We start from the raw sequence: 27984 nt of genomic DNA on the forward strand, positions 1-27984 counted from the left end.
CATGTTTAATTTTATTAAATTAAATTTATTTATTTAATAATAGTAAAATTATTTTTAAAATTATATACGTAATCTCAAACCCGTCCGACGAAGCAGGGAAAATGCAACTGGAACGAGTGTTGAGTCCTCAGGAAAACATTTATTGTAAGGCAATCAACAATCCAAAGAAAAACGAAGTCAGCGTTGGCTGCTACCCGCATCCAACGCTCCTAAATAGCCGGCTAAGGCACACACCCACAGCCCCGCCCAAACAAACTAATATCCGCCACCCCCCTATTTAAACACTACCCTTCCCCTGTCAGCTCCCTTTGATCCCCGCCCCTTTTCACAAACTCACCACGCTCTGTTTGCTAGGTACGTACCCACCCAGCCCTGTTCCTGCGGCCCCCCAACCCACCACCTCTGCTCACAACAAGCCACCCCCACCCAAGGCCGTTCCCCTCACGACCCCAGGTCCCAGCACCCTCACCACCCCCCATGGTCCCCAGCACTGCCGCAGACCCGGTCCAGCAAACCCGTGTCAGGAGTCCGTGTTCCAGCTGCTTTCTCCGGGGCTTCTCAGAAGGGCCACCGGCAAGGCATCCTTCTGCCGGCGCAAAACCCGGTGCCAGTGTCGTTGACACAGCCCCCTGTCCCGGTTGGGGTTCCACGGGGGGCCGGTAACAGGCGTGCCCTCCTCTGCCGGTGCGGAGTCCCCGGGGCAGGCCGACAATGGGCAGGGGCCTGAGTGCTGGCTACGCACAGGCGCGCCATCCCTGGCCTGCCGGAAGTTCTCAGAAAGGGCCAGCGATGGGCGGGAACCATCTTGGCAGTCCCGCGCATGCGCTCCATCCCTGGCCAATCGGGAGCTGGGCGGCGCAGGCCGGCGTTGACGGGGCCCGATGCGTGTAGGTAGTCCGGCCGGTGTCCGGGAATGGGAGGGTGCAGCAGCTGCGGGGAGGACCTGTGGGGGGGGCTCCAGCCAGCTGCAACCCCCCCCCACTGGATGTCGGGCCTGCCAGACCTGACACGTAATTCTAGGATTTCTGCTTCTGCCTTTGTATTCCTAGAAGGGAGGTTAAAACCTTTCCCAGGCACTTGTTTTGGCAGTTTCAGAAAATCAGGCACAACTGAACAGAAGGTATTTTTTTTTTATCCCAGATAGCTTGTAAGAAAAGATTATAAAAGAACAGTCTCCTGTCACATCTCCTTTTTATGCATAAATAAATTTCCTTGGAAGCATGGAGAGAACAAATAGTTGAGAGATCAACTCCAACTTCTGTATGTTTCTTCTCTTTATCATACAACCTGGATTATCAGATTACTGCCTTTCAAGCTGATTGTCAACGCTGCTGACACCGGATATTTTTGCATTGACAACAGATGGAAATGTAGCCATTTTCTTCTTTTCGCTTTTAGAGTTAGATGATGCTGGGAAGGGGGGGATGTGAATGAGAGTCCAGCTAGACACAACAACACTGAATTTAGCATGAGAATCAAGGTCGCTGAAATCAAAGATGATAAAGAATTGGCAGGCTGGAGAGCTGGAGAGGAAGGCCGCGATTCAAGCTAATTAGGGAATGTGATTTATGACCAGAAATTGAAGGAGGGAATTGCGCTTTGATACTAATGTGCCCAGGTGAGGGGAATTCAGCTTTTGGCTTGGATTATGTAATTGCCGATATTATGCTACTCGAATAAAAGATTCTTTAAGGTAAGCAATGCCTTGAGGTTCTTTTGAAGAGTTTCATCTGTGGGAACCATGATACTGATCCTCTGTTATTAACCTGGATTATCAAATTACTGCCTTGACAAGCTGATCCTCTGTTATTAATGGTTTTGTGTAATTCATCTGCTCCTCCACAGAAAGCAGGGGAACAAAGAAACAAACCTTACCTTTGCACAACACAATGAATTAGGATAAGCAAACCTTCAAGCTATATTTGTAAAACATGCACCATGATAACAACACCTGCCTGGCCAGAGTGGAGAAGTTCTGAACAACTGGGTATCTTCAACATACTGATGAAGCCATACTCCATTCTGGTGAATGACCTCACCCAGAGGTTTCATGTAAATTTTAAGAGGAGAGGAGAGAGACCCAGTCTTGAGTGAGGTTGAAAGGTCTAGAATCCTACTTCTTTCTTTCCACCAACACTACCGGCCACAGAGAAAGAAGAACCAGTGCAAAAACCATGCCCCCACTTCCATCCCCTGAAACTGCTTCAGGAGAATACCCTGGTCCATGGTATCAAAGAAGCTGGTTTGGAAGAATACCCTGGTCCATGGTATCAAAGAAGCTGGTTCTGGAGAATATCATGGTCCATGGTATCAAAGAAGCTGGTTCCAGAGAATGCCATGGTCCAAGGCATCAAAGAAGCTGGTTCCAGAGAATACCATGGTCCATGGTATCAAAGAAGCTGGTTCTGGAGAGTACCATGGTCCATGGTATCAGAGAAGCTGGTTATGGAGAATACCGTGGTCCATGGTATCAAAGAAGCTGGTTCGGGATAATACCATAGTCTATGGCAGGGGTGTCAAACTGCTGGCCCATGGGCCAGATGCGTCATGAGGAAACCGTGCCCACCCCATTGCCGGCAATGAAGAAAAAGTTCCGATATGTTGCGCAACATCACGTGACGTCGTGAGTTTGACATGTCTGGTCTATGGTATCAAAGAAGCTGGTTCGAGAGAATATCCTGGTCCATGGTATCAAAAAAGCTGGTTCCGGAGAATACCATGGTCCATGATATCAAAGAAGCTGGTTCTAGAAAATACCCTGGTCCATGGTGTCAAAGAAGCTGGTTCCAGAAAATACCATGACCCATGGTATCAAAGAAGCTGCCCTTTTTTTGTTATTAAGACCATTTTTTTGTTTCTTTGTTAAAAAAGAACTTCACCTTCAACTCCATAGCGTCTATCTGTATGTTGTTCAAAAGAGGAGACTGTATCTTTTCTGCCACTACTTCACAGACAACTAGAATTCATCCACAAGCCGTTTCATTTTTGGCAGCTAATGTTTCTTAAAAACCAAGAAAAGGACATCCCAAAAGTGTTTTTCCAAAAGGCAACTAGACTTTCTTGGTTTTTTTTTTTGCTTGAAAAACATTTCACTTCTTATCCAAGAAACTTCACTTCAGTTCAAATGCTTCTTGGATGAGAAGTGAAATGTTTTCAAGGAAAAAAACACCAAGAAAGTCCAATTCCCTTTTGAAAAGCACTTTTGGGATAACCAGAATCTAGATGACTGAAAATCTCCATAGACAAGAAAAGGATATTTCCACTTTCATCTCTAAAAATACTTCCACAGCCCACCAATCCTGAAACACACCATTGTCAGTCCCAATATTTCACCTTTTCTGGGTGGCCATTTCACAAGTACAATCACCTGCTGAGGGGAAAAAAATAGTTTATTATTGCTGTTGCAGCTGTTGCTACTACTGTGTTTCCCTGAAAATAAGACTGGGTCTTATTTTTTTTTGCCTCCAAAAGAGTCACCAGGTCTTATTTTCAGGGTAGGCCTTACCACACCTCCGGCACCGACAGCCCCACCCAACTGGTTCACTTCTTTTGGGGCCGAAGTTGTTTAGCTGTATTCGAGCCTGCATTTTGTAGTCAGGCCTTTCCAGAAGGCCTAAGAATCCGAGTACCGAGCTATGGATTCAATCCATAGCTTTCTGCAAGACCTCAGCAGCTGTGCACCAAACTATGGATTCAATCCATAGCTCGGTTCTCGGCTGCACAGGCCTTCCAGAAAGCCCTGTGACTGAGAAATGCAGGCCTGGCTGCAGAAGAGGCCTCAGAAGAAGAAGTGGGCCAGTGAGGAGAGGCCTAGCTACAAGGTAAGAGGGTGTGGGGTGGGTGGGCAGCTCCACACCCCCACCCCCACTCTAGCTTGGTTTTTAGGTCTGTGCCTCGCCCCAAAACAAGGGCTTATTTTCAGGGTAGGGCTTATATTAGGCCAACCCCAAAAAATCAAGCTAGGGCTTACTGTTGGTGTAGGCCTTACTTTTGGGGGAACATGGTACTACTTTTGTTTTACTGTGAATGCTATACACAGGTTAAAGTTAAAGATACAAAAACAGTCTTTGTGAGATACATAATGTAATGGATTAAAGTTTTCCAAGCTGTAGTGGCAAAGTATGAAACAAGGACAACATAATAAACTGTAGCTACCATTTTTCTTCCATGTTCCAAACTGCAGCTTGCAAAGCAATATGGGAACATCTATTCTCTGTGGGGCGGCCCTTATCATATCATAATCCTCTCTGGATACCAAGCTGTGAAAGAAGGACTAATTGACCATTCTGAAGCTTTTGCTGATCGCCCGGTCACACCTTTCATTTTAGCTTCCACTCAAAAAAGGGGTAAGTCATAGCTGCAAAAAGTTATTGGGTACTGTCTTGCTAGACCAGTGAAAATCAATGTGGCCAGCAGTTTGAAGTCTGGATTAAAATATATGGATGGCAGAGAAGGCTGAACATCCAAGTCTTGTCTAACTATTCTATTTGCCCACAACCCTAGAATTACCCATTGGCCTGGGTCTGTTAACTAACTTATGAAACAAAGAGTATTGTATCATCTATCAGATTTTGCAAGACACCCAAAAGATGAAGGGAGGTAATTTGATGGTTCCCACAAGAAGAAGAAGAATCAAATAGACATCTTTTAATGGACCAAACCAAGCTAGAGAAGATCATATTTGAAAATGGTTCAAGAAAAACAGCAATATAGGCAACCAGATATTTGAATTAGGGCTTCCATTTAAGAAGTTTCCATCATAGGCTACATGAGATGTAAGGAGGAAGCTTCAAGAAAGAGGAAGGATGTGGGATTTCAGTAGCCACCGATGAGGTTAAAATGGGGTTCTGAACTCTACCATAGGGAAACCTGAACTTCTGTAGCATCATTTCCTTTGTATCAGCTAAGGCTTTCTGTGTCATTGAGAGTCTAAATTAAGGGTCTTCAAACTTGGCGTGCCTGGCTGAGGAATTCTGGGAGTTGAAGTCCACAAGTCATAAAAGGCCACGTTTGAAGACCCCTGGTCTAAATTATCCATTATGATTGGGGGTTTGAGACACAGACTACTATTCAATGTAAAAAGATGGATGGAAGAGGTTGGATTGTTCAATGCAAGAGGCTGAATTGCATATATACTGGTATCTCGGTATTCATCGTGAATTGGTCCAAGAGGAACAATGAATGCCAAACAAAATTTTCCCATAAGGGGCAATGTAGGGGTCACTGACATTGACAAGTTCTAGCTTGTGCATTGAGTACCAGACAAACTATGCAAAATTCATTCAGTAGCAAATTCAACGAGTTTCAAAGCAGTTGAGTACCAAGCAGTGATGGGATTCAAATATGTGAACAACTGGTTTTCTGTGTGGATGCCGCTTCTGGAAGTCCATTCTGGGCCTTGGCAACAAAAAATTAGCTAATGGTTCTGCCGAAGTGGTGCAAACTGGCTGAATCCCACTACTGGTACCAAGACTATCAGTCTGATTAATATTCTATTTTGTGGAACACTAATTTCTCTGCCTGTCTTGGTGACCTTAGGCATCGTCTTTTCAAACGGTCACATCTGGGAGCAGCAAAGACGATTTGGAATTATTACCATGAGGAAGTTGGGACTGGGGAAAAAAGGCCTGGAAACCCAAATCCAAGAGGAAGCCCAACAGCTTGTGGAATTCTTTGCAGAGACAAAAGGTATGTGGCAATCTGAGATGATGTTGGCTTGAATATTTATTTTATTTTATTTATTTAATTAGTTTTCTATACCGCCCTATTCCCGAAGGACTCAGGGCGGTTTACAGGGCAGCATATAAAAGACAATATAAAAAGATAATATAAAATTAAAATGAATTAAATTAATTAAAGCCCAACAATTAAAACAATATTAAAAAGCTAAAACCCCTTCAGTCCAGGCCTGATAGATCGAAAAGCCAGGTTTTCAGGTCCCGGCGAAATGAACGCAGATCGGGGTCGGTCCGGAGTTCCACAGGTAAATCATTCCAAAGGGCAGGCGCGCCCACAGAAAATGCCCTCCCTCTGGGGATCACCCACCGGCACTCCCTAACCGGCGGCACCCTAAGGAGGCCCTCTCTAGGACGATGGGAAGTTGATGCTGGCAGCAGGTGCTCCCTAAGATAATCCGGACCCATGCCATGTAGGGCTTTATAGGTCATCACCAGTACCTTGAATCTTACCCGGAGGGCAACTGGAAACCAATGCAGCTCGCGGAGAAGAGGTGTTACACGGGAGTATCGGGAGACTCCCATCACAACTCGCGCGGCTGCATTCTGTACCAGCTGAAGCCTCCGAGTGGTCCTCAGGGGCAGCCCCATGTAGAGAGCATTGCAGTAGTCTAGCCGGGAGGTCACGAGCGCATGGGTGACTGTGCGTAGCGCATCTCGGTCCAGATAGGGCCGTAACTGGCGCACCAGGCGAACCTGGGCAAAAGCCCCCCTGGCCACGGCTCCTATATGATCTTCCAAACCGACCCAATCAAAGTTCACGGTTTAGCTAAGTACAAATAGAATAAAGGTAAAGGTAAAGGTTCCCCCACACATGCGTGCTAGTCGTTTCCAACTCTAGGGGCTGGTGCTCATCTCCGTTTCAAAGCTGAAGAGCCAGCGCTTGTCTGAGGACATCTCCGTGGTCATGTGGCCAGCATGACTAGATGCCAAAGGCCCATGGAACGCTGTTACCTTCCCACCGTAGTGGTCCCTATTTTTCTACTTGCATTTTTACGTGCTTTCGAACTGCTAGGTTGGCATAAGCTGGGACGAGTAACAGGCGCTCACTCTGTTATGCAGCACTCGGGATTCAACCCGCCAAACTGCCAACCATCTGATCGACAAGCTCAGTGTCCTAACCCACTGAGCCACCGCGTCCCTACAAATAGAATACAAATAGAGGTCATCTTGTCCAACCCACCCAAGCAGGAGACCCTACACCATTTTTGACAGATGGCAGTCAAAAATGTCTTCTTGAAAGCCTCCAGTCTCTTCTTGAAAGCCTCCCACAACTTCTGAAGGCAAGCTGTTCCACTGGTTGATTTTTCTCACTGTCCGAAAATTCCTCCTTATTTCTAGATTGAATCTCTCCTTGTTCACTTTCCATCCATTATTCCTTTTCTGGCCTTCAGGTGCTTTGGAAAAAAGGTTGAGCTCCCTTCTCTCTGTGACAGCCCTTCAAAGCTGCTCTCACATTACTCTGGTCCTTTTCATTAGACTAGAGTACAAACCCAATTCCAGCAACTGTTCTTCATAATAATAAATAAATAAACCTTTATTGTCAAAGTACAACATGTGTACATTGAGATTAGCTGAGCCTCCCCCCGTGCTCCCTCCCCACAACACACAGTGACAACAAACCCTCCATCCTACCACACCATGTGAACCAACTACACCACACACCCGCCTCCCAAGTCAATTCTGCATAAGTTCACAGAGATTTTATCCCATTCAAAAGCCTAACAGCCCACGGATAAAAGCTGTTTTTCAGCCTGTTCAACCCAATTCCAGCAACTGTTCTTCATATGTTTCATCCTTCAGTTCCCTAATTATATTTGTTGCTCTTCTCTGCACGAGAGTCTCAACATCTTTTTTTATAGTGTGGAGACCAAAACTGGATGGTGTAAGGATTCCCTTGGGCAGGGGTTTGGACTAGAAGACCTCAAAGGTCCCTTCCAGCCCTGTGATTATATGATTCTATGGAAACTGATCAAAGACAGAAGCAACCTGGAATTAAGGAGAAACTTACTAACAGTGAGGACAATTAACCAGTGGAACAGTTTGCCTTTAGACATTGTGGGTGCTCCATCACTGGAGATTTTTAAGAAGAGACTGGACAGTCACTTGTCTGAGATGGTATAGGTTCTCCTGGTTGAGAGGGAGGGGCTGGACTAGAAGACCTCCAAGGTTCTGTTCTATTCTATTCTGTTCCGTTCCGTTCCGTTTCGTTCCATTCCATTCCATTCCATTCCATTCTATTCTATTCTATTCTATTCTATTCTATTCTATTCTATTCTATTCTATTCTATTCTATTCTATTCTATTCTATTCTATTCTATTCTATTCTATTCTATTTTTTCTTCCTGTTTCTATTCTATTCCATTCCATTCCATTCTATTCTTCTAAAGATTATGTTAGCTTACAATAGAAAAAGATGACTGGAAACCCCATTCACAGGGTGTTGGTGGTGAGAACAGCAGGACATACATGCTAGCCCTCCTGAAAGTAATGGTGACCTTCAGTTTTTAGGACAGGGCAACTTGGAAGCATGGATACGTCCATCAGCATGAGCAAGATTTGTGCAAATCCAGATGGCAAAATATAGCAGCGATCAATGTTTCTTTTCTGGAAGAGACAGAGGCTGAGAGAGAAATAAAATAAGAAAGAACACACAAACAGACATGCAAACATATATGTAGCCTGTTTTCCCCACATGCTGAAATGCAAACTTGCCAGTTCCGTTTTGCGCAGTCTTACTTGTGTAAATCCAGTCATACAGCCGATGCACACAGTAAGGAAGAGCACACAGGCAAAGCTGCTCCTAACATTGTATAAATTGTTATTCCCTGCTGACTTTTGTATCGTGGGGTGTTCCTATTCATGGGTTGTGTTCCAAACATGATCTCAAACATTCAATATCAATTTCTTAGGCATAGAAACATTAGAGGTTCTTCAGAAATATCACAGATACCTCAGACACATTGAAGCTTCTATGGTGCTTATTTAAATGCATTTTTATATAGCTTAGCATCGAAGTAACCCAAACCATATTCATTTTGATGACCACGTTGCCTAACTATTCAAGGCATAAAACAAAATCTAAAGGAGAGGTAGAGTCTAAAGGAGGACTCTTCAAACTTGGCCCTTTTATGACTTGTGGACTTCATCTCCCAGAATTCCTCAGCCAGGCACACCTGGCTGAGGAATTCTGGAAGATGAAATCCACAAGTCATAAAAGGGCCAAGTTTGAAGACCCCTGGTCTAAAGTGCTTGAAGAAAGAATATTGGTAACCAAGGAATATCAGATGGAATTCCTCATTAAGAACATTGATAAGGTTTTCCAGTTATGCTAGTTAGGCTAGAGTTCATGACTTCTCCATACTCAACAGGAAGTTTAACTTGTCTAATAAAAATTATAAATAAGGATCCCAACTTTTCTTCCTTATAGACAATCTCTGACTTAACAAACGTTCATTTAGTGATCATTCAAAGTTATAATGGCATTGAAAAAAGTGACTTGTGATTGTTTTTCACACTTACGACCGTTGTAACATCCCCCGTGGTCACATCATCAAAATTCAGACCCTTGGAGACTGACTCATATTTATGACGGTTGCAGCATCCCAGAATCATGTGATCCCTTTTAGTGACCTTCTGACAAGCAAGGTCTATGGGGAAGCTGGATTCACTTAACAACCCTGTTACTAATGTAACAACTGCACTGATTTCCTCAACAACGGTGGCACAGGAAAGGTTGTAAAATGGGGCAAAACTCATTTAACAAATGTCTCGCTTAGCAACAGAAATCTGGGGCTCAATTGTGGTCATAAGTCGAAGACTGTGTTTTTAATAAGATCTACCAGGCATCCATTTTTTCATATAACCAGGAAAGGCAGACTTAATGTGAATATAAATACAAATTACCTTGTTTCCAGGGCAGCCATTTGACCCATCGCTACCCATCATGAGATCAGTTTGCAGTGTGATTTGTGCTGTAGCTTTCGGACGTCGCTTTTCCACTGACGATAAGAACTTGGTGGAAGCCATTTCGATTTCCTTAAAATTTGGAAGCAGTATCTTTTACTTAGTAAGTTGTGACACCTTTGCTTCTCCTTCTCCTTCCCATCTGAGTTGCTTAATTTGGGATTTTCTAGAACAATGGATTGATGGTGTTTAAAAGAAGTTAAATAGTTTGGCCCTTCTTGAATGATAATGCGGCATTAATATTGTACACTTTGAAATGAGTTGGCCCTTAAGGCTTGGCCACGTAATCAGAAGAGTTGTATTTTTGTCGCCTGTTTCCTTGTATTCACCTGACAGAGGTGTAACCTTCCAAAAGACATTTTTCAGGAAGCAACTGGATTTTCTTGTTTTTCCTTTGAAGACGTTTCGCTTCTCATCTAAGAAGCTTCTTCAAGTTCTGACTAGAACTAAGGAGAAACTTCCTGACAGTTAGAACAATTAACCAGTGGAACAACCTGCCTCCAGAGGTGGTGAATGCTCCAACACTGGAGGCTTTTAAGAAGAGACTGGACAGCCATTTGCCTGAAATGGTATAGGGTTTCCTGCCTGAGCAGGGGGTTGGACTAGATGACCTCCAAGGTCTCTTCCAACTTTATATTATTATTACTATTATTATTATTATTATTATTATTATTATTATTATTATTATTATTATTATTATTATTATATTATTATTATTAGTGAGGAATGGAAGGATTTATACTCCTTGCAGACAGCTGGTCATTTGCATTCTTTTAGAGAGTCGTTGAAGCCACTTGGAGGTTTACCTGTTCCTCAAGGTCATCTGGGTGGTGCAAATGGGTATGTGCAGCCTTCTTGGCTGCAGGATGTTTTCTGCCCTGAATCCCTTCAGGGTTGAAGACAGGCACAGGCTGTTGGGGATGAGTCCATGTTGTCTGCATCTCAAACTGAAGCGCAAATGGTTCCTGTAGTCTGCAATGTTTTCTGGAAATCTGTTCATGTTCCTGCACCATTCGAAAAGTGTTTCTCCCAAATGGCATAGCTAAATGCTTGTGGAGATTCTCAGTCATTCAGGTCATGGTTGTCCCAAAGGTGCTTTTCCAGGAGGCAACTGGACTTTCTTGTTTTTCTTTGAAGACGTTTAACTTCTCATCTAAGAAGCTTCTTCAGCTTCTTCCATTCAGTCAGAGAAGAAGCTTCTTAGATGAGAAGCGAAATGTCTTCAAAGAAAAAACAAGAAAGTCCAGTTGCCGCCTGAAAAAACACCCTTGGGTCTTTCTCTCTCTCTCTTACTTTCTTTCTCTTTTATAGCTTTATGAAAATTTCCCAAATATCATGAAGCATCTGCCAGGCCCTCACCAGACTGCCCTATCTGCTCTGGAGACAATCGTTTCGGTTGCGAGAAAGGAGATCACCCAGCATAAGGAGAACCAGAACTTGCATGAACTACAGGATTTCATTGACTTCTATCTATTTCAAATTGAGAAAGTAAGCATTGGTGCATGGCTCCTGTTCATTATACAGCATATCTTCTATAGGCTCCCCACAGGTGTGCCTTGACTAATGACCACAGTTGAGCTTAAAATTTCTGTTGCTACGTGAAACACTTGTTAAGTGGACCTTTCTTGCCCTAGATGCTAAGTGAATCACTGCAGGTATTAAGGTATTAGCATGGTTGTTAAGTGAATCTGACTTCCCCATTGACTTTGCTTGTCACAAAAGATGATCACATGACCTTGGGACACTGCCACCATCATAAATATGGATCAGCACTGAGCTGGCCAAAGCTACAAATGGTCTTCAGGATGGTAAAACTGGAAGTAATGGTAAAGAGTGTTGCGATAGTATCTTTAAAGTGAATGAATGAACACATGAATGATAAAATTTAAATAAATGTAAAATGATGCCTGTTGGGACACCTGAGTGATGTGGTGACCTAGAGGTAGAGCTCTTGCCTCACAATCAGGAGGCTGTGAGTTTGATCTTAGATGGTAGCAGATAGTTCTTTCTCTGAGTGCAAAGGGAAAATATCTACTGTGAGCTCCGCATAGGCATCAGGAAGGGCAGCTGGCTAGTAAACACTCAACTCCATTCAGTCGTCCTGACTTCACCCCCAATGCAAGGGATTACAGGGTCATTAAAAGGGAAAAAAAGTATGTTGGAAAACCTCCTCCCAACTACAGAGGTATAGGTGTCGTCTGAATGATTTGGAACTGAGGACAAAGGAAACCTTGGGATCTTGGTAGACAATTTCAGTGGAGTTAATAACTTGATGTGCAATGGGTGTAGAACTAGAAAATCCCATTAAAAAAGGGATTGAAAATAAATCTGTGAACATGGTCTTTGCAATGACACAGATAAATGAGGGGTCTTTGGTGCCCCAGGACACTGCAACCATTTTTTAATACATGCCAAGTTGTCAAGCACTTGAATTATGATCATGTGACCTTGGGGATGCTATGATGGTCATAAGCACAAGGACTGGTTATAAGTTACTTTTTTCAGGGTCATAACTTTGAATGGTCACTAAACAAACAGTTACAGGTAGAAAGCTATCTGTGTTGAATAGACTTCCTTCAACTTTGTTTGGCCTTCTTTGAATCAGTTGCTATTTCTCCACTGGTGTCCTCTAGAGAAGGGGTCCTCAATCTTCACAACTTTAAGACTTGTGGACTTCAACTCCCAGAATCCCTCAGCCAGCAAAGCTGGCTGAGGAATTCTGGGAGTTGAAGTCCACAAGTCTTAAAGTTGCCAAGGTTGAGGATCCCTACTCTAGAGCAGTGTTTCTCAACCTTGGCCCTTTGAAGATGCGTGGACTTCAACCCCAGCTTTTCTGGCTGGGGAATTCTGCAAGCTGAAGTCCACCCATTTTTATGGGGCCAAGGTTGAGAAACACTGCTCTAGACTATTTACTCAATAATTATGTCCTACTTATGTTTACCCTTTGAGGCCTTCTGATTATTGCCTCATTCTCCTCTGACAAGATGACTCATAGACTAGTACAGGAGCAGATTAGTTTGGAATAGTTTTGTTAGCTGTAGGAAAATGCCTATAAATGACATTTCCTTCTTATTATTAATAACTATAGAGGAAGGATGATCTCCGTTCTACTTATAATGAAGATAACTTGGCTCAGTCCATTGCTGACCTCTTTATTGCTGGGACAGACACAACATATGCCTCCTTAAAATGGGCAATGCTTCTCATGGCCAATAATTTGGATATCCAAGGTAAGACAAATTGCCGCGCGAGTGGGAATAAACAGTTTTTGTTAGTAGTGAGTGAAATAGAGCACCGTTCTTCCTCAAAGGATTTGCATCTGGACTGCCTCCACCTGAGAAGAACTAGTCTTTTTTACATGATTGGCTACAACAGCAGATCTTGCCAGCCACCACACAACACAGGCCACTAATATATTGGGCATCAGGATGGGAAGTAACAGGACACAGCCACTGGAATATGGCAGGTTGGTTGATAACAATGCTCACCTTTGACTGCAGAAAGAGGAGTTCAACCTATTTTCCAAAGCACCCGAGGGCAAAATAAGAAGCAATGCATGGAAACTAATCAAGGAGAGAAGCAACCTAGAACTAAGTAAGAAGCAATGCATGGAAACTAATCAAGGAGAGAAGCAACCTAGAACTAAGGAGAAATTTCCTGTCAGTTAGAACAATTAACCAGTAGAACAACTTGCCTCCAGAAGTTGTGGGTGCTCCAACACTGGAAGTTTTTAAGAAGAGACTGGACAACCATTTGTCTGCAATGGTACTATAGGGTTTCCTGCCTGAGTAGGGGGTTGGACTAGAAGACCTCCAGGTCCCTTTCAATTCTGATATTCTGTTATTTTGTTAAGGACTAGGGGAGAGATGATAGCAATCTTCCAATATTTGAGGGGCTGCCACAAAGATGAGGGAGTCAATCTATTCTCCAAAGCACCTCAAGGCAGGACAAGAAGCAATAAATGGAAACTAATCAAGGAGAGAAGCAAGCTAGAACTAAGGAGAAATTTCCTGACAGAACAATCAATCAGTGGAACAACTTGTTTCCGGACGTTGTGGTTGCTCCAACACTGGAGGTTTTTAGGAAGAGATTGGACAGCCACCTATTTGGAATAATATAGATAGAATCTCCTGCTCAAGCAGGGGGTTGGACAAGAAAACCTCCAAGATCCATTCCAACTCTATTATTCTATCTTCTATGTCTAGTTTAATGAAAAGAAGGACCAGGGGTAACATGATAGCAGTGTTCCAATATCTCAGGGGCTGCCCCAGAGAAAAGGGAGTCAAAGTATTCTCCAAAGCCCCTGAAGGCAGGACAGGAAGCAACGGATGGAAACTAATCAAGGAGAGAAGCAACCTAGAACTAAGGAGAAACTTCCTGACAGTGAGAACGATCAACCAGTGGAACAACCTGCCTCCAGAAGTTGTGGGTGCTCCAAAACTGGAGGTTTTTAGGAAGATATTGGAAAACAAATTGTCTGAAATGGTATTAAGGATTTATTATTATTATTATTATTATTATTATTATTATTATTATTATTATTATTATTATTATTATTATTATTATTATTATTATTATTATTATTATTATTATTATTATTAATTATTATTATTATTATTATTATTATTATTATTATTATTATTATTATTATTATTATTATTATTATTATTATTACTACAATATAAGAATGTATTATCTTCTAGCTCCCTCTAGTGTCAAAGCTTTGAAATCTCAGTCTCATGTTCATAATACCCTTCCTCAGAAATATTCTTCTAATTAATTAAAAATTATAATTCCAAATCCATCCGGACCCTTTATTCTTTGTTAAATGTTCCAAAATCCACATTAACTGATAGTCCTATGGCTGAATCCTTATTAAAAATGATCTAGGTAATCTGTTTTCTCTTGGATCATTTCAGTGGTGGGATTCAGCCAGTTTGCACCACTTCGGCAGAACCGGTAGCTAATTTTTTTGTTGCCCAGGCCCAGAATGGACTTCCGGAAGTGGCATCCACACAGAGAGCCGGTTGTTCACCTATTTGAATCCCACCACTGGCATCATTTGTAGATCGTCCCCCCGCCTGCCCCTCAATACTGAGTGACATCTGGGCAAAGTTAAATGAACAGAAAAAAGGGACAATTCCAGCTGTGCAGCTGAAATTTTTCCAATGACAGCAGGAGTAACATCAAGTGGAAAAAAAAGAGACTTCAATAATTGTTTCCCTTCTCTCCAATGAGAAATATAACAGAACCTTGCCTTCAGAACTGGGGAAAAAGACCTCCACTGAGTGTCTTCCTTGCTTTACAAAAAGCAGAGCCAAAAGAAAAAGGGTGCACAAGGTACATCTCCTGGTATTTTTGAAGAAAAGAATAGAATTACAGAGTTGGAAGGGACCTTGGAGGTCATCTAGTCCAACCCCCTGCTCATTCGCCTTAAATACAATAAGTTAAATTTATATTTAAGAATTGAATATATATTTTTTAGTTATATAAATAAATATATAAATAAAATTATATAAATAAAAGATTAACAAGGTGAGTGTTCCGGCACCTTTTTTTTTTTTAGAAAAAAAGCACTGCATATAATATATGCGGGCATATGCATAATTCTGCATTTATTTATTTATTTATTTATTATTTTTATTCCCATTTATATCCCGCCCTTCTCTGAAGACTCAGGGCGGGTCACAATTTAAAGCACAAATCAATGTGCTTAGCAATAGCCTTCATTCTATGTATATGCCTGCTTATTAGGGCTTTCGCCCCCCCCCCCCAAGCAGCATTATTACAAAGTCAGCTTAATTGCCCCCAACAATCTGGGTCCTCATTTTACCTACCTCGGAAGGATGGAAGGCTGAGTCAACCTTGAGCCTGGTGGGATACGAACCTGCACTAATTGCAGGCAGCTGGTGTTACTTAAAGAGGTATTAGCCCACTGCTCCACCAAGGCTCTTGGGGCATATTTATGTAGTGTATATTGGAGGCGGTGACCCTTTGAGAGCTGAATGCAGCAAAATTTCATTTTGATGTACGTATGCCAAATAGTGTACATTCAAAGCAACAATAAAGTTATTTATTCTATTCTATTCTATTCTATTCTATTCTATTCTATTCTATTCTATTCTATTCTATTCTATTCTATTCTATTCTATTCTATTCTATTCTATTCTATTATTAAATTAAGGCAAAATTTTACTTTCTGTAATAAAATCTTACTTTATTGTATAAAACATATGTTATTAAACATATAAATAATGGCTGCAGGAACTGGATATGTTTTGTCTAATGAACAGAAGGACTAAGGGTGATATGATAGCAGTATTCCAATATTTCAGGGGCTGCCACAATCTCTTATCTCCCTCCCTCCCTCCCTTCCTCCCTCCCTCCCTCCCCCTCTCATCTCTATCTATCTGTCTGTCTGTCTGTCTGTCTGTCTGTCTGTCTGTCTGTCTGTCTGTCTGTCTATCTATCTATCTATCTATCTATCTATCTATCTATCTATCTATCATCTATCTATCTATCTATCTATCTATCTATCTATCTATCTATCTATCTTCGATCTATCATCTATCTCTTATCTATCTTTTATCTTTTATCTTTTACCTGAAGACTTGGCTCTTTGAGCTCTCTGACCCAGGCTGAGAATTTTAACCGGGGTTTTATTTTCAGGGATAATTTAATCTTTTAATTCTCTTTTAACTTTGTATTTTATATTGATGTGATTTTAAAATGCCCTGTAAACCGCCCTGAGTCCTTCGGGAAAGGGCGGTATATAAATCTAATAAAATCTAAATCTATATCTATCTATCATCTATCATTTAGCTATCTATCATCTATCTATATCTATCATCTATCTAGTCAGCCAGCCAGCTAGCTATCATCTATCTATCATCTATCTCTATTATCTATCTATCTTTATCATCTCGAAGGAAGCTAAAAGGAAACAGAACCAAAGTCCAAGACTTGATTTGCCTCTAAGTCAGGGGACAATTCAATTGTTGGATCCTGTATTTTACACTACAGGTCAGTTAATATTCAGGGTTGCTGTTACTCTTATTTGTAATCATACCAAGTCCTATATGGATTAATAATATCATTCAATCTTCATATTATTTCTTTTGGGAAATAAATTGAATGGTGTGAAATAAAATTCTTTTTCCCCCCCACCTTTTTTCTCAGATAAAGTTTACAAGGAGATGGATGAGGTTTTTGGTTCTTCGCTCTCCATCTGTTACGAAGATCGGAAGAAACTGCCCTACACCAATGCTGTTATTCATGATATCATACGAAAAAAATATCCCTTCCTATTTGGGCTTCCCAGACAATGTGTACAGGACATTTATCTGAATGGTTTTCTCATTCCCAAGGTATAGAATTTATTTTATTTTTTTCAGATACATTTTAATCTTATAGCTGGCCCATCTCTTTCTGTTCCCAGCTGTCTTCTTAAAAGTTATTTAAAATTCAAGGTAACAGATTATTCTCTGTTTCTGGGCATCCTGCCAATTTCTAAGACTTTATTTTTAGTGTTCTGTGCTCTGATTCTCCACTAGGTGTCAGTAGTTGTTTATTTTCCAGTTTTTTTCAGACAAAAAGTTATTATTGTTATATTTTTTAAATAATTTCATCAAAACCCTTTAGGGTATAGTCTTAACAGTTTTTTTTAGTTTCTACATTTGTGAAGACTGTAGTATTTAAATTTAATTTCAATATATTTCTTTCCCCCTTAGTATTAATTTGCTGCTTCCGTCTATGGGGGAGTGGGGATATAGCCTTCTCCTTTCATTTTGGAGGTTTTCTTGTTTTGGAGATCTTTCCCAAGGATTCATTTAAAAGATAGAAGAGAGAAGATTGATGCTTTCACCAGTTCGAAGCACACTGTTGATCAATGTTCTGGTTCATGCTCTTGGACTTTGGCTGCATGTAGATTGGGCTAGACGCTGATATACAGCTAGCCTTTCTCCTGTCGGGTCAGAGGGCTTCCCCCAGATTGAATGAAACAACCGCCACCATTTCATGATCAATGGAACACCCCTCCTTCACGGTCACCTTTTTGGGGCAACTTCAGTCCCATTTAGGGTCTCTCTGGCAGGGCAAAACTGGCTGTGGGGAGCAGAGCTCCGCCATCCCATGGCTGTGCGCTGTGGTACAAAACCCCAAGGTATAGATCTTAGATCTTCTGAATTACTGGATCTGCAGTTGTATGGGCTCCATTCCCATGCAAGAACTCTATGACTGAGCTCCCATCTTCTGATTTATTTAGTTTGGGCTTTGACTCTTCTGATTCCCCTCTTATCTTCTCCAGGTAGAGAAATACTGCTGCAATATTTATTTCAATGGGCAAAAGCAGAGTGAGTTACTATCCTCCAGAACAAAACCAAATATTATCAGCCTGAATGTTGGGGATTGTATCTCAGTATTGCTTTTTCTACTCTTTCCTGTCCATTTTAGTTCGCTGATTCCTAAGATGTCGATGTTCAGTCTTGTCATCTTTCTTTGACAACATCCAGCTTTCCTTGATTCATGGATCTAACATTCCAGGTTCCTATGGAGAAAAAATCTTTACAGCATCGGACTTTCCTTTCACCACCAGACACATCCACAGCTGAGCGTTCTTTCGGCTTTGGCCCAGTCACTTCATTCTTTCTGGCACTACTAGTACTAGCCCTCTGCTCTTCCCCAGTAGCATATTGGACGCCTTCCGATCTGAGGGGCTCATCTTCCAGCGTCATATCGTTTTGCCTTTTAGTACTGTCCATGGGGTTTTCATGGCAAAGATACTGGAGTGGTTTGCCATTTCCTTCTCCAGTGGATCACGTTTTGTCAGAACTCTCTGCTATGACCTTTCCATCTTGGGTGGCCCTGCACGGCATAGCTCATAGCTTCATTGAATTACACAAGCCCCTTCGCCAGGACAAGGCAGTAATTCATGAAGGGTCTCTTCTGCATAGTTACATACTAATGTAAATTATTTAACTTGTTTCCGCTGAATCTGGATTTAGTAGATGTATCTGCTACAAAGGGGGATAAATCTGAACAGGTTCCATTTGTTAATTCCAAAATCTGTTATATCTGCTAGTGTCTTCAAAATTAAATATATATGAAGTTAAATAATGCAAGGAACAAAAATGGGCTAGCCAGAAATAACTGGGTGTCAGGACCCACCCCAATTCACATCTTAGGAAATAAGGACTCTTGGAGCTGAGTTGTCCAAAAGGAAAAAAATTACTAAGGATAAGATTGGTAGTGGAGATATGAGACAGGATCTGGTCTTGAGTCATATTTCAAATCTATATAAGCATTCCTGGTTCAACCCACTCCCCTCAAAACTCCATTTGGTTAGGATCCCAGATCACTTCCCCCCCTTTGTTCCCCCAGATCAAAGGTTCTTTGAAAGCAGCTACAGGTAGACTGAATAAACAATCCCCCCTCCTTCTACCAGTATGGCAGAATCCTGGTAGGCACAATATTTGAACCATACATTTATGAATGTGATATCAATGGATTCTGACACTGATACTTTGTTCTTTCCAGGGTGCTGTCATTTTTCCAGATTTAAGGTCTGTCCTTTTGGATCCTGAACACTGGGAAGTACCTGAAAAGTTCAATCCAAATCATTTCTTGGACAAGGAAGGACATTTTGTAGAAAAAGAAGCATTTCTTCCCTTTGGAGCAGGTAATAGAACAGTCATTGTGATTGCCAAATGATGCTTAACTTACGAGAAGGGCTGTAGTGAGAATGGATGGTGGTCCTCGACTTATAACTTGGTTACTTCGCGACCGTTTGAATTTTGGGTAGGCCATGTCAAGCACAAAAAAGGAGGTCAGGACAGAGTTCAAAAGTACTGCAAGTTTATTCCATACAACCTATAGACAGGAATCTGAACTACTAACAATCAATGAGAATTGGCACCAGATAAGAGTGGGGTGGGGTGGGGTTGGACTTAGATTTCTTTCGGGGGTGTAGGGACTCCAGACTGATGATGTGTTTGAACCTGCCCTCAGCTCAGCCTGGTCATCTCCTACAGGCCTGTCCAAGCGCTAGTTATGATCTGGTTCCAAAGCTATGACTACTACAATACCCCCACAGTTGTTCATCCTTATGACAGACCTCAGTGACCCCCCCACCTATCTTCTCTCACCCCCACCCCCACCCCTTGGTCCTTGCAGGCCTGGGATCTGCTTCTCACCCCATCAGGCCCCATATCCTTCTGCTGATTTAGATTAAATCTCAAAAAAAATCTGTTAATTTCTTTTCGCACTCCTTAACTTTCCAGTCTTTCTGTAAAAAATGTTTCAATTAATCTCCATCTGAAAGTTGGGTAATAATTTTTAAAAATCTAGTTCTGGAATCCCCACAGTTTATTAATCATTTTTTTTAAATCCATTATTGTATTTATTTATGAGAACAATTGGTATCTTTTTGAAAAATAAATAAAATCTACAGAATTAATATTTTTGTGTCCATAGATCTACTAGAGTTGAAATATTCATTAAAAAAAGTCTTTGATAATTTCCCCTGAGTGATATTATTTTCTTCTCAGATATTCTATTCAATTACAGAGGGACACCATTCCTGCCACCCATCAGTCAGCAATTCTAATAAGAAAGATTTTGTTCCATAAGTTTATTAAAAAAATATCTTTAATTTTATTTGATGCATAAAGTCCCAAAACAAAAGTTTTAACAGAATAACAGAATATAACAGAATATTCTGTTAAAAACTTCTGTTAAAACAAAGTTTTAAATCCTTGTAGTTGTTTTCATTTCTATAAATCTTCCAACCTGATGAGTTATTTTTTTTAATTAAAAAGTTTTATAAAAGTTACAATATAATCCCCAAAACCAACCCACCCAAAACCACCCCCCTCTCCCTCCCCCACTTCCCAGAGCTGAGTACAGGGTTACAAATATAATAATCATAATCTAACTAACATTAACCAACCAACCTGATGAGTTATTTTTATTTCTGGTTTCAATTAGGGATTAATATACACAACAAGTCCATTGTTTGTTGTTTGTTTGATCCTACCAAAATGAATTCATCAGGTGCTGGTGATGACCTATAAAGCCCTAAATGGCATGGGTCCGGATTATTTTAGGGAGCACCTGCTGCCAGCATCCACTTCCCATCATTTATTTTTATTTTATTTTATTTTAATCCCATTTATATCCCGCCCTTCTCCGAAGACTCAGGGCGGCTTACAAGCTTAGCAGTAGCCTTCATTCTATGTATATACCTGCTTATTAGGGCTTTCACACACACCCCAAGCGGCATTATTACAAAGTCAGCTTAATTGCCCCCAACAATCTGGGTCCTCATTTTACCTACCTCGGAAGGACGGAAGGCTGAGTCAACCTTGAGCCTGGTGGGATGCGAACCTGCACTAATTGCAGGCAGCTGTTGTTACTTAAGGAGGCATTAGCCCACTGCTCCACCAAGGCTCATCCTGTGCGCTCCCACAGGGAGGGCCTCCTCAGGGTCCCGCCGGTCAGGGAGTGCCGGCGGGCGATCCCCAGGGGGAGAGTGTTCTCGGTGGGCGCGCCTGCCCTATGGAATCAGCTGCCTGTGGAACTCTGGATCACCCCCCCCGACCTTCGTTCGTTTCACCGGGACCTAAAAACTTGGCTATTTGACTTAGCCGGCCTGGACTGAGGGGTTTTAAGGTTTTAAATTTCAAATTTTAAACTGTTTTGGGGCTATTAATTTTATTTTAATTTGTACATTGCACTGTTTTAATTTGCCCTGTAAACCGCCCTGAGTCCTTCGGGAAAAGGGCGGTATATAAATCGAAACAAATAAAATAAATAAATAAATAAATAAATAAATAAATAAATAAATAAATAAATAAATAAATAAATAAATAAATAAATAAATCTCCCAAGTTTTTACAAATCAAATATTTCATGTCTTTATTTCTAATGCATGCTTCTTGTAAGGAAATTATATCTTGTTTTAATTTTTTTCAGATAATGACATCCTTTTTTCTTTGTGAATGGAATTTGTCCCATTTATATTCCACATTAGATATTTACATTCCAAGTTTAAGTAAATAGTTTTTTAAAAAAAATCTGTGCTGGTAGCACCCAATTCCAAATCATCTTTTTCATTATCTGTGGCGGGTTTTTTTTTGTCAATTTGTTTATCCATTTTCTCTGTACTTTCCTTTTGAGCATCCTGTAGTTCTATTTTCACTGGCCCTTTAAACAGTATTCAATTGAAATCTTCTTTGCTGAAAAATAAAAAGTGATCTTATCTCTCTTTTTCTGTTTCACTGTTTTAGTCAAAAAAGAATAGTCTTTTCTTGTATGTAAAATTCTGGTACAGATCTCTGTTAAAATGATTATTTCTATATTATCAATTTTCAGTTTGTGTTGAAATAACAGAATGACAAAATAACAAAGTTGGAAGAGACCTTGGAGGTCATCTAGTCCAACCCCTGCTCAAGCAGGAAACCCTATACTGTTTCTGCTGTTGGTCTCTTACTGTTTTTCTTACAAAGTGTACAGAAACATCTCGAAACATCTTATTGTAGCAAAAGTATGAATTGATTCTATGTATTGCCAATTTAAGGGACGCGGTGGTTCAGTGGGTTAGGACACTGAGCCTGTTGATCAGAAGGTCGGCAGTTTGGCGGGTCGAATCCCGAGTGCCGCGTAACAGAGTGAGCGCCTGTTACTCGTCCCAGCTTCTGCCAACCTAGCAGTTCGAAAGCACGTAAAAATGCAAGTAGAAAAATAGGGACCACTCCGGTGGGAAGGCAACAGTGTTCCGTGTGCCTTTGGCGACTAGTCATGCCGGCCACATGACCAGGGAGACGTCCTCGGACAAGCGCTGGCTCTTCGGCTTTGAAACGGAGATGAGCACCGGCCCCTAGAGTCGGAAACGACTAGCACGCATGTGCGGGGGAACCTTTACCTTTACCTATTGCCAATTTGCCCTTCAAAGTCATTTTGCAAATCCAAGAGATTTGACACAGCTTGAACCATGTAAATTGTGTACATTTCTGGGATAGCTCTCAAACAAAACTGCTTCTCCCAAAGTTCAAACCAAGTTGAATAATCCAATCCTCTTTCAAGCTCCATTTCTCTTATTCCTCATTTATTCTCTAGAATTTTTAATCTGTTATTAGTTTGTTTTATTTTATTTCTCTGTTTCCCCTTTTCTGACATTTGTTTTATCCACCTTCTCCAATTTTTTTTCAATCTTTCTTCCAAAGCACCAAAAAATTAGCATCCATTTTAGAATCCAGGGAATAGGCCAACCTAGATCCTAGTTTTTCAAACATTGATGTAATGAAGGTAACTATAGTTGGCAGTTTCTCATTCTTCTCAGGAATTTGCTCAATGGATAGTTTTCTTACATCTCCTCCAACTTCATGTGCAGCCGTTATAAAGTGGTTGACAAAATAAATAAATAAATAAAAGCTAGTAGGAAAAATGGAATTGTAGTTATAAGCAGTTACCAGCAGATGGAAGCCAAAATCACGAAAAAAGAGAATCTGCAATGCAAATGCTGAGCTGACTAATATTCCTAATCATTGCCAGTCTAGTCAGGTAAAGTAGGATAAGAGGTATTATGGGAAGATGAACTTCATATGAAATATGAAAGCATGGCATTCTGGGAGTTGAAGTCCACAAGTCATAAAAGAGCTATCGCTCCCCATGAAAACACTGCATTATAAATAAGCCAATGATATTGATCATTTATCATTTATCTCAATCTGATTAGAAGGTGTGGCTTGAATAAGAAAAATAGGCTGAGACTTAAGCAAAACAAGAAGGAATAGTTGGTAATACAGAGACCGAAGTTACCCAGACTGGACCATCTTTAATTCTTGATGGGATTGTCCTTCCCTAGACAAAAAGTCAAAATATCTTCATGATAGTTTGAAACATGACTTAATCAATAGGTTAGGTTCATACAATGAAATACACTGCAGAAACACAGCAGAGATGGAAGGCAACCTGGAGGTCTTCTAGTCCAACCCCACCCCCTGCTTAGGTAGGAAACCTTATAGCATTTCAGACAAAGAGTTGTCCAATCTCTTCTTAAAAACTTCCAGTGTTGGAGCAGCCACAACTTCTGGAGACAAGCTATTCCACTAATTAATTGTTTTCACTGTCAGGAAATTTTTACTAGGTTCTAGGTTGCTTCTCTCCTTAATTAGTTTCCATCCACTAGTGGGCCATGAGGGGTTTGCAACTGGGTCACAGAAATGGCTGGCAAGTGCATTTGTGCACTCCCTTTAAGTGACCAGCAGGCCTCTGATGGTGAAATGCAGGCCGGGGGTGGGGGCACGGCAGAAGACAAAAAAGACACCAGCGAGGCAGGTGTTAATTCATGGACAGCCTGGCTGCAACAGTAAGTGGGTACAGGGTGCGTGGGACAGCTCCACCCCCACTCCTGCCTTGATCTTTAGGCATGCACTTTGCCCCATACTAGGGCTTATTTTGGGGGTAGGGCTTATATTAAAGGTAAAAGTTCCCCCGCACATGTGTGCTAGTTGTTTACAACTCTAGGGGCTGGTGCTCATCTCCATTTCAAAGCCGAAGAGCCAGCACTTGTCCGAGGATGTCTCCGTGGTCATGTGGCCAGTATGACTAGATGCCAAAGGCGCACGGAACACTGTTACCTTCCCACCGTAGTGGTCCCTATTTTTCTACTTGCATTTTTACGTGCTTTCGAACTGCTAGGTTGGCAGAAGCTGGGACGAGTAACAGGCACTCACTCTGCTACATGGCACTCGGGATTCAACCCGCCAAACTGCCAATCTTCTGATTGACAAGCTCAGCATCCTAACCCACTGAGCCACCGCGTCCCTAGGGCTTACATTAGGCCCACCCCAAAAATCAAGCTAGGGCTTATTTTCGGGGTAGGTCTTACTTTCGGGAAAACATGATAGGATAATTCTACGTTGCTTCTCTCCTTGATTAGTTTCCATCCATTGTTTCTTGTCTTGACATCTGGTGCTTTGGAAAATAAGCTGACCCTTCTTTTTTGTGGCAAATACTGGAAATACTACTGTCATGTCCCCCCTAGTCCTTCTTTGCTTCTTGGATTTCTTGTTTTTCTTTTTCAGTGGTATTGTGCTGGACTGGGCTTTTATGATCATATTTTTCAGTTTCCCACACTTCTTGAGTTGCTTGCCCCTTTAGGATTTTTATCCATGGGATTTTTCTTAGGCTCTGTCTGAGTTTGTTAAAACCAGCTCTTTTAAAGTTTAAGGCACTGGTTGGATTATATTCTGTTGCTAGTGTTTGCTTTATATTAAATTCCAGTATGACATGGTCACTCTCACCCAAGGTTCTGGCAACTTCAACTCCCTCTATCACTTCTTGTCTGTTAGTAAGAATTAGGTCTAGTATAGCTTTTCCTCTAGTTCCCTCCTCTACCTTTTGGATGACAAAGTTGTCAGCTAAATTGGTTAGGAATCTGTTTGATCTCACACTTGCTGCAGTGTTTTTCACCCTGTTGATACCAGGGTAGTTAAAGTCTCCCATTACTACTGTGGTATGTTTCCTACATACATGTGTTAATTGATTAGCAAAGAATTCATTTATTTCTTCTGCTTGGTTGGATGGCCTGTAGTATACTCCTATAGCAAGGTCATTTTTCCCCTTTTGGATTCTAGGAGGTTTTCATCCTTGCTTTTGTGTGTTTCTGTAGAGACATAGTGATCTTTTATATATAATGCAACTCCACCATCTCTTTTTTTAGGTCTGTTTCTTTTGAATAGTTTGTATCCTTCCATTAGCACATTCCAGTCATGAGTTTCATCCCACCAAGTTTCAGTAATGGCAACTATATCGTATCTGCCTTCATGTACTAATACTTCAAATTCACCCTATTTGTTCCCTAAACTTTGAGCATTTAATGTTCAGGCATTGGAGTCCTTTTTGGGTCTTTGGTATGTTTCTTATATCTCCTACTTTCTAACTAGGATTTCCATCCTTTCCATCACTCTCTACTTCATTGTGTTTTCCCTTTTTTATTTCTTCTTTCTCTTTACTCCCTACCTTCTTATGCGATTGGTTATCTAATGATTTTTGCTTGGAATTAGGTTCTTGAAGGTTGGCTCCCCTCCCACCTCAATTTTAGTTTAAAGCCCTTTTGATAAGATGAGCCAGTCGTTCTTTGAATATATTCTTTCCAGTTCTTGTGAGGTTCACTTCATCCTTTGGCAGTAGCCCTTCATTTAGGTAATGTAGACCATAGTCTAGGAAGCTGAAGTTCTGTTGACGATACAAGTTTTAAGCCAGTGGTTCATTTCTAAAATCTTTTGCTCCCTCATTGGATGATGGCCTTTTGTTGGAAGTATAGATGAAAGGTAAAAGGTAAAGGTTCCCTCGCACATGCGTGCTAGTCATTTCCAACTTATAAAACCTGGAAGGAGTCTGATAGCACCTTTTCCAATTAACAGGTGTTATTAAAAGGCATAAGCTTTTGTGCAGCTCACAGAAGCTCCTGGCTGTTAGTAAAATGCACCAATAAAGGAGAATATTTGTTGCTCAGGGTTGAACTGTGGGGTCTTTGGTGCTCTCTGAGCTTGCTTGTTTTCTTGCAGACATTTCATTACCCAAACTAGGTAACATTTATCAGTGCTAGTAAGGAGTGCGGTCTGTTAATAAAATGTGCTAGTCAAAAAAGGTGATACCAGATTCCTGATTTTTTTTGCTATCCTAGAGGTAAGGTAAAGGTAAAGGTTCCCCCGCACACGCGTGCTAGTCGTTTCTGACTCTGACTCTGTTTCAAAGCTGAAGAGCCAGCACTTGTCCGAGGATGTCTCCATGGTCATGTGGCTGGCATGACTAGATGCCAAAGGTGCATGGAACGCTGTTACCTTCCCACCGTAGTGGTCCCTATTTTTCTACTTGCATTTTTACGTGCTTTCGAATTGCTAGGTTGGCAGAAGCTGGGACGAGTAACAGGCGCTCACTCTGCTACACGGCACTCGGGATTCGACCCGCCAAACTGCCGATCTTTTGATCGACAAGCTCAGCGTCCTAACCCACTGAGCCACCACGTAACCTCACATGTGCAAACAGTATAGGATAACTTTTCTTTTTCTGCCCAGTTCTCCCATTGTTCTTTGTCCACTTATCAGCTGTTTTATTTTGGAAGTGGCTTGTCTGCCTCAAATGTTCCCAGTCAACGACCTTGGGGTTTGGGTTTATGTCACACTTCCAGGCAGCACTCTTGCATTCAGGGGTTCCCTCCTGTTGTCTGGTTTCAAGCAGGGTTGTGTAGCCGGTCAACCATGACAACATAAATGAATTGTCACAAAAGTTGATCCAGTTCTGCAAGGCACAAACTGAAGGAAAAGGAGGGATATCTTTGTTGTATTAACATAATATGATTATCTTGGATTCATTTGATCTTTTAAAAACACAAATTACCCTTTTGGCTAAGTTCACATATTGGGATAAAACACAGAAACAGTACTTGGACTCTAACCATGCCTAGCCTTTTAGCACTGAAGAAACACTGTGGATTCTTCCCTGATATTTTGATAGAGGAGAACTTCACCCCTCAGTTCAAATCCCCACAATCATTGCAAAGTGGAGCAAATAGTTAATGGATAGGCAAAATGGATTATTGCTGATTTATTTTTCCTTCTTCTTCTTCTTCTTTTTTTTTTGTCTAGGAGCTCGTGCCTGCTTGGGGGAACTCCTGGCCAAGATTGAGTTCTTCAACATTTTTACCAGGCTGTTGAGGCAATTTAGGTTGGAGCTACCAGAAGGAGTGGCAAAGCTTAGTGAAGAATCAGTATTAGGGGTGTCTGTGCATCCCTCTCCTTATAAGATTTGTGCTGTCCCTCGTATCAGGACACCATAATATGGAAAATTATCAAGAGCTTCTCATTTGCTAATGCTACAATCTCTCCTTGGTTCAATATGTTTGTAGATCGATCGCCTTCATTCTTGCTGAATGAATCAATTGATGAATTGATGAATCAATCTTCAGATCTTGCCAAATAACACCCCCCAGTGTCTCTCAGGATTGGTCTGCTTCCATTCATCTCTAGAAGCAGAAACCTAGATCTCTCACACTTACTGCTGTAGTTGCTATTGGTGTCTACCTGAGCAATAGAGAAGGGGCCATTGGCATAAGGAAACCTTGCAGGAAAAGCCCTATTGCATGGGATAATAGGTAGTTCCTGGCGAAAGCTTTGGACTTTTGACCAAATTCCTGGGATTGTCTTATGTCAGCTTCATTCAGGAAGTCCTTGAGTTACGACCACAACTGAGCCCAGAGTTTCTATTGTTAAGTGAGACATTT

At 41.4% G+C, this 27984-nt stretch overlaps 1 protein-coding gene across 1 annotated transcript in view; it reads left to right on the forward strand.

Annotated features, from left to right (window-relative positions):
* The window catches only part of LOC308669335 (cytochrome P450 2C23-like), a gene marked incomplete at both ends in the record, with an annotated part of 42715 nt that extends 15175 nt beyond the window's left edge, over positions 1-27540 (forward strand). The window contains 9 exons of the mRNA XM_081329971.1: positions 489-637; positions 4184-4346; positions 5539-5688; positions 9653-9804; positions 11013-11189; positions 12790-12931; positions 16881-17068; positions 19236-19377; positions 27350-27540. Of these exons, the coding sequence (XP_081186097.1) occupies positions 489-637; positions 4184-4346; positions 5539-5688; positions 9653-9804; positions 11013-11189; positions 12790-12931; positions 16881-17068; positions 19236-19377; positions 27350-27540 (1454 nt within the window). The remainder of the gene's footprint in view (positions 1-488; positions 638-4183; positions 4347-5538; positions 5689-9652; positions 9805-11012; positions 11190-12789; positions 12932-16880; positions 17069-19235; positions 19378-27349) is intronic.
* Between the last annotated feature and the right edge of the window lie 444 nt (positions 27541-27984).

Source organism: Vipera berus (assembly GCF_964194415.1).
Source record: "Vipera berus genome assembly, chromosome: 5".
Taxonomy (NCBI): Eukaryota; Metazoa; Chordata; class Lepidosauria; order Squamata; family Viperidae; genus Vipera; species Vipera berus.